Consider the following 14,656-nt stretch of genomic DNA (forward strand, 5'->3'; position numbering starts at 1 on the left):
TATTGGCTATACTGTACCTCAGAAAATGCTAGAAACTGAGGAGAATTCACCCAGCCCTGCTTAATGTATTTCAAATAGCAGGTTGAGCATCTAGAAAAGAAAGTCAGTTCCATTCATGGTACAAGTTCCATTCCTTGAAGCCTATAAAATTTCACAGTATATGAATATTTTGATGTGTCATCAAACCACTTTGCTCTAGGCTCTGCTGAAGAATAATTAGAATATGCTGTAAAAAGATAAATATGCATTGGATATTTTTGTAAGTGATAACCTTTATTAGCCAAGAATAATCATAACAAGGAGAAAACAAACTCTGATTTTAAAATAACCTTGAATTAATTTCAATATTACATTTATTCATATCAGTGTACAGTAATATATCATAAAGAAATGAAGATGTCACTGTCCTATCAACAGAATACTGTGTGTTAATACAAAATTAACTAATAATGTTTCATTAGACAGTACCTTGGTGTAAATATTTATCCCAAGTAAAGAACTTCATCAGCTACTCCTCTACTGAATCTTCTAAAACTGTTTGTGTTGGTGTGTTTTGTTTTGGAAAGGTGTATAATGCTGTGTGTGTGTTATTTTGAACATTCTTGTAGCTTTAAATGTTCCCACAAACATTTCCCTTACTGCTGTAATAGCTTTTTCCATATTGTTTTCTTAAGATACATAACTTTTTGGTTTTCTTTGCTGCATTCTGAAACAGAGAACTAAATGTGAAACATTATTAAAGGCTTGGTCTAAATATGGACTACTCTTATCTTAAAAGTAGCCTATGTAAACACATCCACGTGAAGATTAAGGTTATGTAACTGAAACACAAATGAACAATATAGCACCGGAAGATGCTATTCATCAACCGTATACCAGTATAAATACATTTCCAAAAGAACTTATATGTTAAAGTTGTGAAAAAATCTTGTACCTTCTGTGAAGAAGAAACGACAAAACAAATACTAAACAACCACTCACCAAAGTAGACTGCAGCGCCTTCAGCACCATAGCGGTCCTAGGGAGCATCATCTAATGCAACTTCAGATATTTTCCTCACGGTTGCAGCACCTGTGCAGCGGCTTCTCTATTCGCATATACCAGCAAAATCCTTATGTGACATCTACTTCAACATTTTACAGTACTCGTTTAATTTTTTTACATTCAATTTCGGCATAAGATGTATAGTATATTTAAAAATAGATAATTTTAGATAAAAATGTGCATAAAGTATCATCGCCTTCTCTTTCTATCATAATTTACTTTTTACGCAGATCGATGGATGAAAAGTTTCCGCAGGCCTCAAACCACTACTGTAAAAGGATCATAGGTCCTTCTAATGGGCCCAACTGTGTAGATTCGCCTGAGAACGGGGAAAGAGCCATCTCCCGAAACATTGTGGTCTGAGAAAGCAAAATGGCGATTGAAGAAGTCCAACATTTTGAAATTGGCACTTTGAAATGCTCGCTATACCATAGTTATGTTTGGGGCTCATATCAGCATTTCTACTGAGTCATTAGGCGTATGAACATTTCTTCCTGCCTGTTTTGCTTTATTTTTTTAAGCCGACCTAACTTGGACTGTACCTATGGGTTCTATTCCCGCTTTGAATGTTTTTAGGTATATCGTTCGCCAATAATGTGATACGAAATAAGATACTTATATTGTGATTTTTAGTCTTTGAACACATTAAACATTCTCATTCTTTGGTTCCTAATTTTATCTCTTCTAGTCTTCTCTGTTCTTTAAAAAGATTTTAAAACCGAATGTCATCAAACTCCGTTAACAGACAGCGGATTTCCTTCATGCAGATTAACGGCCATAATAGGCCAGTCAACACTGGCTGTAGATGAATGCAAGAATGACCTACGTATGCTACATATTTTACGACGTGATGAAAGCGGGCAGTGTAATTAATAGTTCGCAGCCGATGTCAATATTTATGCGGCACACACTGTTCGCGCCCAGGGGCCCGCGTTATTTACCTTCCGCAAATTAAATTAATTTTCCCACTCGTTCTCAGTTTACATAGAGTATTGTAAACGGAATTCCAGTCCACATATCGGTCAACGACAGCAAAATCTGGATTGTCTTCCGGGTAATGTTGCTGTGTAGTCTTTTAGGTAACAACCACCTACAAGATCACAGAAGGCTACAGCCCAAAATTTCACCGCCACAAAGACCTCAAACATCACATAAATAACTCGTTGTAAAAGCGGTGTAATTTATATTTTAAGGTTTGAAGATAATATTTTAATTCTCGATGTTAATATTAATTTCACCTCGGACCTTATTTTGAAAATAAAGTAAAGCAAGTTCCAGTTCTTGTTAAAATAGCATGGAAAACGAATTTACTTCATACTAAAGTGGAACTACATTACACTCTAGCATTGTTATCAAAGAGTGTAATAATTCGATTAAAATGCACAAAAAATTATTGCTTTTGAGTTTCACCAGCTGATCTACGTAGGTCCACTGTCACGCCTAGAAAGTGCAGTTAGTGTGTTACGAATCAGAGACGTCAAGTTTATTGATGGCTTCGGAGTCGAACAAGCGTTAATTTTTTTTACGCAGCTGATGGACGAATTGACTGGTTTAATGAATTAGGGTCACATCTGCAGTCCCTACGAAAGTGAAACAAGCGAAAATGAGATCTGAAGTGCGTATCCATTAGGCTGTGATTCTGTTCACTTTCATGTTGCAGTAAACGAATACACGAGTATGCGTCCGTATCGAAATACTTTCTGGTAAGATTTAAGATCTCTCTACCACAGTTCAAATTACTTCTGAGCGTATAAGCAGTAACTCTAAGAAATTAATATCTTAAAATATGGAAATGTTTGCCTGAAACATTATTCAGTGTGTATGATTTGAGGTTTTCACAGCGGTGACTATGAAGATTTGTCTTCTGGGTTGTTGCGCTGTGTAGTCTGGTCGATGTTTACCAACGTTTCAGAGGTCATACTGCCTCCATCATCAGGGCGATGAGTATGAAGATTTCTGGGTTGTAGCGCTGTGTAGTCTGGTCGATGTTTACCAACGTTTCAGAGGTCATACTGCCTCCATCATCAGGGCGATGAGTATGAAGATTTCTGTCTTCTGGGTTGTAGCGCTGTGTAGTCTGGTCGATGTTTACCAACGTTTCAGAGGTCATACTGCCTCCGTCATCAGGGCGGGGATCATGGTTTCAAAACCCCCTCGAGACATGGCTGTTATGTCCGCTTCTGTGTCGCGTTGTTCTGTGTGGGTAGAATCTTTGCGATCTTCCAACCCCGCGTCCAATAATTCTGAAAGGTATTAAGTTTGCTTCAGTATTTCAGTGGGAAAAGAATCAGAACACAAGTGTACTAAGTTGTATTAATCTACTTCTGAAAATATACTACTTATGATACTCTTAGCTCAGTCACGTGTCTTCGCAATCCATCTGTGTGTACAGCACAGATACGTCTGCCTATTCTTCGATGATGAAGACCGCTGTCTTCTGTGCTGTTGCCCCGTGTAGTCTGGTAGAAGTTCACAGACGTTTCACAGGTACTTGCTGCCTCCATCAACAGGATTATCGTACTGGCAACCTAGCATTTTTCTGAAGATACTAAAACAAATTAAAAACTCCAAAGAATGAGCAGTTTTCTGGCCGAGATCTGAATTGAGGGCCTGCTAAATAAGAATTAAGACTACAGAGTGCGCGTTACCCTTCCAGCTATATTTCCTTTCTTTTATCCTACTTAAATCCCATTATTCAATTAATAAAACAATCAATTCACGAATGAATCAGCAAATTTTGCGTGTTTAATGACGTTCCCCAGGCCGTCCCTGTATAATCTGTCACGACTGATTACACCAAATGTGTTCATATAAAAATTGACTGACTTGGACCACTCTTGATCTCAGAAGGCAACTTGTGAGAAATGATAAATGAGTTATCGGTGCTCGAACCCTGCGCTAATTTGCATCCAATCGCAGGTGCTTCGCACTCTCCCTCGATAATTCGAAGTTATTATGGGTAATTAATTCGGGTGTTGGGAATATAAATTAAGCTGGTGTAATTAGCGACACAAACACCTTTCTTCGCCCTGGGACTCAGACGTACAGGCCTCTGACAGACGAAGCGCGATGATGATCCAAGGGCATGTTATCTTTGGAATCCACCCTCCTGACGCGAGTCCATGTAGGTCGCAACTAACTCGCACCCGCATAGTCACCCTTCCTTCAAACGGAAGTGGATAAGCGTTCAACTCAGGGTGCCACGCATAAAGTCACTTCTATTGACAAATATTAACAACAAATACATTACCCTGCTTTCCTTTCTGTAGATCGTGGTCTTCTGGGCTGTGACGTCGTCCAGTTTTGTAGGTGGTCACCAACGTTTCGTAGAACCGTATCGCCTTCATCTTCAGGGAAGACTGTGCAATTAAATATAGATCTCACAGTCTTACTCAGGGTTTTATTTAGTGTGAGGTTTGAAGGGTGATGGACAAACATTGGCCTGTAGGTTTAAATGGTATAGCCTTTGCATAAGACGTTAAGATGATCTGAAACATTATACATATACATTTTATTTGATAACATCATTAAACTCTTACTCATTTACCTAAAATAGATTTTACAGCGTACAGATTGCACCCAGGCACGCACCGTAAACATGAACACAGCAACAATTACAATTTACAGTAGAAGATGAAACTAACAACAGAATTAACCTGATATTGTCCAAATAATAATCTGTTTCACGATCACTTTACATCACTTCCATAACGGGTCTTATTGAAACGTAAAATACTTTATCCCACAAACTGAACAAATGCCTAATAAAAGTACATTTCGTGGGCCGTACGAGATCAGCGGGCCACGTAGTGGGTAACAAGACGTTACCAGAAGCTTAGAGATTCGTCCCTCACACCGGTAAGAACACCCAAATTAATTACATACTGGTATCTTCAACTGAAACTGCCTCTGTAAAAAGGGTTAAATACATGACAGACGAACATGGAGTGAAATAAAATTAATTAATCAAATTTTAGCGTCTCTTCATCCGTACCAAGTTTAATCGAAATACGTAAAGTTTCGGTGAACACAGATCTGGACAGACACGACCATCCTCGTGAGACAAATGAAAAAATGTGCTGCATTAGTTTGGAAAGGAATTCGAGGATACTGTGGACCATTAGGAAGCATTAGTATATCTACACAAGGCATTAGGAAACAACTGAAGGCAAAACATTATATCCAGTCCGTAATTTACATTTTATTGGTAATAAAATATTCATGTATCTACATCCGCCATATAATTACACTTATCTAATTCTGTTAACTAGATTTATGGATGGAGGAACGGGCCTAAACAAAATAGGAAAAGCCTGTCCATCCAGCGATAGAAATAAAAATGGCCGCGAGCATTAACGACATATTTGTCGCCACAATAAAAATACAATAATTCACTTTCACATTTTACACTTTCGTATAAAAGGAAAGTAAAGAAAATACATCATATATAACAGTCCTTAACATTTATGAGATCATAGTTTCAAATAAAACACGGGTGTTGTGGAATGCTCACTCTTGTTATTTTTGATGGCACTTATACTATCACCGTTCTGAAAGTTTTCAAGGTTTGTACAATACAGACGCCTAGCGATGCAACAATTCCATATTCATCGTATTAGCTTTACAGAAGATGCGGTAAGTACGTTGTTTCCAGTCTCCGGTCATGTTAGTTTTCAAATGTTTTATCATAAACAGAAGTTCAATCATCCAACAATGACTTATAGGAATAACGGCAGTTTTTGTGCCTGAAAATGAATTTTATAGATTGTCACAAATATTCTGGCTCAAAATTTACAGTCTCGTGATAATAGAAAATGCATAATCGACTATATTAGCTTCGATCACAAAACCTGTAAACTGAACGAAACACCATCGCCTGTCAACGACTTTGTAACAACAATTACTTTTAGTATGTTTCGAGACTAATTCCTTGTAGTGTAGTGCGTTTCTGTAAGAGTACGCTCAAAATTAAATAACAACCCAAGCGAACAGTGATTAACGGGCCCAACATAAACATTCTGACCACCATCATTACCGAAATCAGGGGACTCTCAAACCAACCCCATTTCATAGCAAATGTGAATACAGGCAAACTAACGCAATCTGCCATACTACTAAGAGCCACAATAATTTTGGTCCCATCATGAATACATTAATATGCAGTACGTCTTTATCAAAATGTTCATACGTTTTTGAGACACTCTGTATAATTAAAATTGATCAGTAATTCGTGAGCATCACTTATTGAGACATCATTCATTCGGATATCTAATTTTCAGCATTTGTAACTATTTAACTGGCTAAGATACAGTCTATATAGTTATTTTATAACTCTTATTTAACAGGAAATAATTCCTCGTGTCACAAGCTGCAACCATACTGGATCTTACATACAAACTGAAGACGATGCAACTCGTGTATTACCGTATACCTATTTTCTCGAACATAATGCGACCTCTAATAAAGTGTGCAACCCAAATATGCAATGCAAAATTATAATTATAAAAATAAAGACGCATTATAATAGAGCAATAAATACAAAGGTGGTTCCAATCTGACCTAGAATTATTCTTCCGAAAGTCTGCAGGTTTTAAACACAACTAAAACTATGCTGATATTTGTACACTGTCCTTGCTTTGTAACGCATTTGGTTCTCCTCTCGGGTAATTTGCTGTTTTCAACAGCCCAGAACTCTTCCGGCTGACAGCTCAGCGAAGACTGCATCACTGCCTATACCACGACCTTTTCGCTGGCCTCTCCTTAAGTGGTCCAAACAGGTTAAAATCACTCGGGGACAAATCTGGACCGTAAAAAAGGTGAAGCAGCACCTCCCACCCTAGTTAATGAAGAGCATCGCCTGCCACTTGTGCAGAATGCGGAGGGAAATCATCGTGAATGATGATGACCCCTTTGAACAGTCGTTCGCGCGTTCGGGTCCTCATCGCCGTTTTGAGTCCTGCCTTTGGGTCGATCACAGTAGCAGGATGCATTCATTCGTCTTCTTTCTAACAAGAAGTCAATACAAACAGGACTTTGTTTTAACTGCCATGGTCGTGCCGCGCTGCCTGCGGTAGGTTCGATAAGCGTTCGCGGTCGTCTTTGAACGACTGATACCAGAGGAACACAGAACAACGCAACAGATAAATCTTCCACAAACTGTAATTGCTGATGACGATGAATATAAGTCGCATTTTCGCCTTTATTATATAAACATTTGAAGATAGTTCGCTGTTCAACATAGACTGGCACATCACCTTCTGGAATGATGGATAGATTTGTGATTATTACCACAAAAACACTACTTTCATTATGGGCAACCCACGTACGAATATTTTCACTGATGTTGAAACTTGATTTTCCCTCTGAAAAAAAAATATATAACTCCAGGTCAAATTTTAACCGCCTTCGTATATAGGCCTCTCACATATAAAGACTTTTAAAACTTCCTGAAACTGACGGCATCGTTAAACAACGCGCCAATCATTCGCATGATCTTATCTCATGTTATCTTACTCCCTTAGTGTTTCGGTCCTGAGCACCTAACAATGTTTCATGGAAGACGGAAAAGAAGAGAAGTACAGAACATTACTATGCCGAATGACTGTACAGACGATAAGAGATTCACGTGGGATTCTAGGCAATTTTCACAAGTGTTTGGAACTTTTCGTTAGGCAGCGAAGGGACGGATAAAACCGTGAAAAGCTTGTCACAGCACGTATTTCTTACGGAAATTATTGTGACGAAAGAACACCCCAAGTTATATAAAAATAATGTCTTTTTACAGGAGTAACTCACTCGTAATCTATTACTAACGAGTCGTTGGTCCCTCAGTCTTGACATCTTACGGCGCCTCCAAATTGTGGTGGAGCAGAAAAAAGACTACAGAAAGACGAATTTCAGTCAGTACACGGATCCCATTTGATTGTGTGTGTATCGATACACCAAGTCTGAATTTGAGCGTTATTCCCCGATTCCCTGATTTTTCACGGTTGTTACTGTTTACGCGAATCACCTCCTAGGTGCCATCAGTGTTTCGCCTCCATGGGGCAGATCTACGAGGTAACTCCAAAATTGGAAGATTCTGATTATTTTTATTATGTTTCGTTTGAAGCTTTAACGTAGGAAGGAAAAATTCTCTTGTCTGGCTTCCACAACTTCTTCAAACGTATTACTAACCAGTATTCGGATGAGATGTAGCCTACAAATAAACACACACTCAATCAATATTTTAACAAAACGTATCTTTCCCTCATTAATTAATATCAGTCTGAAAATCAACCACACTCCGCGTTTAATGCAGCAGAATATATTAAATCTCTTTACCTCTCTGCTGCACTTAACACAATAGAACGTGATATCGAATAACCAACTTAAAGAGTACTTATATTAACAGGAATACTGTAATTTAAAGCGGTGAAACGGCCGTATTTGTTCACCAAAGATAATATGATGTAGATGGGATGATAATATTAAGATGGATCTTAAGAAGGTGGGCTGTGAGGATGGTAAATTGATAGACTTGGCTCAGGATCGTGTCTGGTGGCGGGCTTTGGTGTTGTCGGTGTTGGACCTGCGGGTTTTGCTATCAGGGAGTTAAGTTAATATGATGTACCAAACTGTATCATGATTTTGAGAGAACATTTCGGCATAGATCATGCCATTGTCCACTATGTTTTCCAAATGCTTCTGAAGCTTACGTGAACTGGACGTTTTGAATGATTAAGCCAGTGTTCAAGTCATGTCCGTGTTGAGATTATTTGCTATCTTACGCAAACATCTTTCATATCTTAAAAGCTCTCTGTGAAAGGATCGCCGAAAAAACAGTCTTTAAAGCAGGATAATCTACAAGGCAGTGAAGTTCACAAATCCAGCGGCCCCATTTGATGTTGACAGCTAGATGCTGAGTGAAGGTCTCTTCTTGCGGTCGCCTGCCTTGTTATTCTTACCGAAGATGTTGCCCAGCACCTTTGACACACTGTTGACTCCAAGCTTCCTTCGGATGGGCAGAGCCCTCAGAAGCTGAACTGAGCGTGCTTCCCTCAGAAGCGACTGGAATGCGAGGGAAACCCCAGCGAAGTTCTCTGCGGCGCTGACTTCATAGAACTGGCAGCCATATTGGAGTGACAGTTCTTGCCCGTCATCTACACATATTTGCCTGCAAACATAGAATAAGCTCAGCTGTAACCTGCCTGTTGCATGTTGAAAGTTATCATTGATACGTATGACATCAAAACCCTGATGATGGGGACAGAGACGGCCCCTGAAACGTCGGTTTTATTGTTTAACCATTTGACGCGGTTAGAACGCTGGCCTTGTAATCCTGGGGTCTCGGGTTCGATTCCCGGCGGTGCCCGAATTTATAACTTGTGTTGGGCAAGGCCGTGGTCTAGGCAACACGGAGTTTTCCTCCGGGGGCTTCCCCGGTTTCTCCGTGGCATCCCAACAATTACTCCATTCACACACAGAAGAAGGCAATGGCAAACCACTTCTGAATCATCTGCCAAGAACGTATATGAACAGGTCCCAGTCCGAGAAAAGGATGGAAGGATCCTGTTCATATGGACCTGTCGTCAGACAGAACACTAAATAAATATAAAATAAATGGTTTGGGATGAGTTCAACTGTTCAGCAAACTTTGTCTTGTTGCGGAACCAAAAGAATGTTATAGGTTGAGGTTAACTGAAGATTTGATAAGAATTCCTAGAGGTATATGGTTTAAAAACGAAATTCCTATGCGAATGATATAATGGCTGGAATAATTTCTCCAGGATTCCAGTCTAGACTCGAATTCAGAGAAGTGGCAGGAACAACAGAATTCGAATTTCTACCTCGTGTCTCGTTTAGAGCACACATTGCGCTCACTCGATGACACACATAATGGGCGTCTTTGTTGATGGCAAGCACATGGTTTGGGGCTTGTAATGGATTTGCACGCTGTCGGATAATTTCGTAGCTCCTAAGCTCATTCATCTTGTCATATCCGGAACTGACTGACATCAACACGACAGTTGCTGATGCAGCCTGGCCGAAGCTTCGGGCAACATTAGCATATGTCACACCCCTTAGGTTAACGGTTTTTATTATAGATATATGCGTGTTGTTTTCTCGGGGCCCGCGGGTTCCCTACAGTGCGCTGATAAAGCGAATACATTTTAGTATAAAAATGTTAATTCGTACCATTTTTGGTCTTGTACAACTCTGCGCTTGAAACAAAAGTTCACAATTGCTAACGTTGAGCGACAAGTCATATTTTTATTGGCGCAAGCCTACATTTCTTCTCTTGAATTTCGTTAAATGTACAACATACTAAAAAATGTTTCAAACAAGGGCTGTAGACGTTTATGAAATCCGTGGTTTGTTTTATGAAGGTCACCAATTTGTTTTGAAGGAGTTCGATTGGAACTTAATACAAATCGACTTTATAGCGGACTGATCAGAACCAAAACTGAAGTCCCCCCCCCCCCTAGCGTTTAGTGCAGAACTCCAATAAGAAATGTGTTCGATATGTGTTGGATACGATCGGAGACGGAATATGTAGACGATCAGATACGATGCTTCCACTATACGTTACTGCTGGAACAAAAGGTATTTTGGCCAAGTTAAAGATTATCAATGTTACACTGTAGGTGTAAACGCAGAAAAATAAATTAATGAAACTACTCCGCTTACACTGTTAAATCACTCGTCAGTAAACCCAGACAGCATTCTGTGCGCCAGGGCTTCCTAACCGTTTCCAGACCTGGGGCCACATTAACCTTTTCTTATCGACTGAGGGCTTCAAAGTTAAAGGTCAATTTGTTGTATCTTCATGGCATCTCATCAAAATGCTGCTAACTTACTCGGTAATTTTCTTTTTCAAAATATCATTATGTAAGACACTGCATTTGTTCTTTCAATACTGGGATTAATTTCTGCCGTCGCCGTTGGCATGCATCCCTCCAAGGTCTCATCAGCAAGACCTATCCTAGTTCTTAATTTGAAGTTCTTTTTATTAAGTAAACTGTTGCTCACAGCGACAGTCACTGAAAAAATACTGACAACATTAATAAAGTGTGTTTTTGAACGTCATGAAACTATTTTTTATTATGAAGGGTAGCACAGCATTGCTAAATACTCGTATCTAAGCGAACCGCACAAAACTCGGGTCTTAGGTTGAGTATTCCTGCTGTACGCTTTCGGGTATCTGGTGAAGAAGCGAATGATATGTTTCTATTTAAAACAGGTTTTTGTTAGTGATGTACAAAGTATCTTTATTTCTTTATCAAAACCAGTTGCTCGTCTGTGTACTGCTCTCAATTACTTCCATACCCATTATTTTTATCTCACAACGGATCACTTAGGTACTACGACAGCATTCAGCTGTGTACTCCAAAGCCCACTGAAATAGTTAAGAAGCTACGTGTAGCATTAATCTGTTGTTCAGATCCAAGAATTCTTGTTCATTTAAGGTTTTGACAGCGACAATCTGAAAGCCGTTAGTCCAATCAAGGCTTACCTCGACAACTACACGTTCTGCCGGAAACATTTTGCATCAGGTAAAAGTACTTAAAAAAGACATTTTAAAGATTAATTCAGACCGAGGTATGAAGTTACAGGAGGCTAGAGACAAACGCTGCGCAAATCATTATTTACCATCTATAGTTACGGTCTAGAAGCTAATTTTTTTATCGAGGGAGATGACGAACACACACGTAAATGCTGCCAACGTTCTTATATGATGAAATTACAAATACGGTGACAATGTTAAACTTTCAGGTTGCATATTTCATACTTAATGAGCAAAACAAAACCTGTACTGGTTCAAAATATGCAAAAACACTGACGACTAAACTGTGTAACTATCATTTTATAGTTCCTGTTTGACTCGCTAAATAAACCAACTCGTTAGAAGCAAAGCAATCGTCATAATTTATTCTTGTTCCATTTTTTTGAATGTGGTGAACACAACCCAATTCTAAGAGAAAATAAGTTCAACATACACTACATAACAAGACATAACTTATTACACTGTTGCTTCAATTCACCTAAACTGCTGTCATGGCATAGAATACATTACAGAAGTAGACAAGACGAAGAAAGACAGGGAAAAGGGAAATAACAAAATGAAAGTGCATTGCGAGACTAAGGCACCTCATTCTCCTAGTTCGAAATGACATATATGTGACCCCCCCCTTCACCGCTTCCACTCTAGATTTAAACAGGAAGGACTCATTTCTTGGTCAGTAGGAACAATATTAGATCAACAGCCATTATAGGCCATTAGAGTTGTGTTGATCGATTATCGAAAGAAATAAACAATAGTGGCCAATACAAAAACGATACCTCTATAAAAGATACTAACATCATTCGCTTTCCCGTCGTGGCATAGAAAGTGCTCTTGCATCCAACTGTCCGTCTGTCCATGCTTACAATTTGGTGACGACGTGACAGGTTTGCTCAAGGTTTTCTAATTACCCAACCAAGCATAATGGGCACTAAGTACCATCAGTGCTATGCGTTGTTTTATGCCGTAAAATCAGCAGTTCCATAGGCTTAAATACCACAGTAAGGATTTAAAAGCCAATATACTCCCCTTCAATGGCAATCAGAATTTTCGTGTTCAGTTGCAATTGTGGATACAAATCGTCCTTCTTTCGGAGCGAAATGTGTGTGTGTCCGTCCGTCCGGTTCATGACTGACTTCGCCTTCCTATGCTTCAACGTTGTTCATACCTACTCTTCACTGTCCATCTCGAATATGCTCTTTTATGAAGCAAATAATCCACAAACCTTACTATGGAATTTCAATAACCATTCAGAGTGCAGCAGACCTACAGACCTATAAAATTTCCAAATAACTGTAACCCTTATCGACATCACGTTCATATACTGTGGGCAAAGCTTAATTAACAGCGGTTAATACACTGCAAAGTCACTACACTTTACGAACCAGGGCTGTACGTTTCATTAAATACACTCTAAATAAAAACAAGCATCTCAAATAAGTTACAAGTCGTCATGACGAAATGTCCGTACAGCCCAGGCTGAGTACGGTCATAGACCGCTCATGCATGTATGCCCGCACTGTGTGTTGAGACGGGGACAAACTCTGAGGAGTCTTACAACATACCTAAGGGTAAACTGTTTCATAATTAGTGAAGTCGTAAAGTAACAACTGTGATAAAGGTGACAATATTTAAAGCATTATATTTAACAAGGAGGAGCGTTTTCAACTATGGTATTTGACATTGCTTTATGAAAGAGTATCTTTGATTCTTGTATTACGTATTTGTGGTTTACCGACCAACATTTTACTGGTCGTATTGTGGTGTTGTTAATGAGTTAGACCATCAGTTTGGACAAATATCACCAAAATACTTGTTCGTGTTGGCCAAATGTGAAACGTAAGCCATTTATTCTTCACTGTACTTTTTTTTCCCAGTGTTTCTGTAGATGATGAACTCGCACACAATTTGCAGCAAATGTTTGTATTGCATTTCTTCCTGCTGGACGCCTTGTAGATATGGGCTCATCATCCTGTCTGTTCGGTTCCTTTAGATAGGAATGTCACCATTTCAGGTTAAACAGCTGTTTTGTCGCGCAAACAAAAATAATGTGGCATATCAGCCATGAAGGCCAGTCACTGTGCACCAAGCAGTGCCTGTATGACACTGATGTGAAATTGAGGGTTTTCACGGGGGTGAAGATGAAGATGGAGGCAGTACGCTTCTCCTAAAGGTGGCATCTACCGACCAGTCAACAAGGAGTCAGAACTCAAAAGAACATCGTAAACGACACCGATGTTTCAATATCAAAACAGTGTTCTGCATTCGACTCTAACTCTGTCCATTGCATGGCCTTAACAAGATTACTTTCCCAGCGACGTCATTGTTTTCTACTGTGACATTACCCTACCACATCTTTAGATCTTTGTTCGTAGACCTCTGTGTTACATTATCAGCCCATTTACACGCCAGTGACTTAATTACAACTGCGACACTCAGTGAAAAGAATAAATCATAACGGTATTTGTTTCCTTTTCAACCATAGGATTGTAGTAAAGCACACATGAATATCACAAAGCACAAAATATGAGACGGCTGTAGGAAATGCGAGTGTCGTGTACCTCAGGGACGATCTCGTAAAATAAATATGAAGTGATGTCTTTTTTTTTCTCCTTTTTTAAAGAGACTTATTTAGAACTCTGAGTGCTTTTTGTGTTCAATTGCTCTCGTCTGACAACAAGAGTGGTAGTAAGCACTAGCAATGAAACCCCGTCCATCTTGATCACATGCCCCTCCTGTTGGACGCTAATTCAGTAATTGTGACATTCCCTACAAGTAATCCAGCCACACGTTTGATAGTTTGGAGTATACAGTTATACCAGTCTACTCGTATTTCCGTTTCAATAGTGTTCTTCCATCTATGTCTTGGTCTACCAAACCACATCCCGACTATGATTTGGTAGAATGATGTTTTCCAGTTCGTTCTACATGTCTAATCCGCTGTTTCGTTCTTGATCAAACACTAAAATAACATCGATGATAATGATGATGATGATAATAATAGTAATAATAATCGGCCAACATGGCGGGCGAGCACATTAGGGAACTTCATAAAACCGCTATTCTAGG

General features: G+C 39.2%; 1 protein-coding gene and 1 long non-coding RNA gene across 3 annotated transcripts in view; both read right to left on the reverse strand.

Annotated features, from left to right (window-relative positions):
* Nucleotides 1–335: 335 nt before the first annotated feature.
* On the reverse strand, nt 336–4,253 carry LOC110838047 (uncharacterized). Its single transcript, XR_002545946.2, has 2 exons — nt 935–4,253; nt 336–706 (listed from the first exon to the last, which is right to left on the reverse strand). It is a non-coding gene; the product is annotated as an uncharacterized LOC110838047 (long non-coding RNA).
* Nucleotides 4,254–8,582: 4,329 nt separating this feature from the next.
* The window catches only part of LOC110838055 (ras-related and estrogen-regulated growth inhibitor), a 138,751-nt gene continuing 132,677 nt past the window's right edge, over nt 8,583–14,656 (reverse strand). For both annotated transcript variants that reach the window (XM_022080847.2, XM_022080846.2), the window contains one exon: nt 8,583–9,199. In XM_022080847.2, coding sequence (XP_021936539.2) covers nt 8,938–9,199 — 262 coding nt within the window. In that variant the 3' untranslated portion in view covers nt 8,583–8,937. The remainder of the gene's footprint in view (nt 9,200–14,656) is intronic.

Source organism: Zootermopsis nevadensis, unplaced genomic scaffold (assembly GCF_977971745.1).
Source record: "Zootermopsis nevadensis isolate Lab colony 2312 unplaced genomic scaffold, Znev_1.0 Znev_ptg000030l, whole genome shotgun sequence".
In the NCBI taxonomy this organism is placed as follows: Eukaryota; Metazoa; Arthropoda; class Insecta; order Blattodea; family Termopsidae; genus Zootermopsis; species Zootermopsis nevadensis.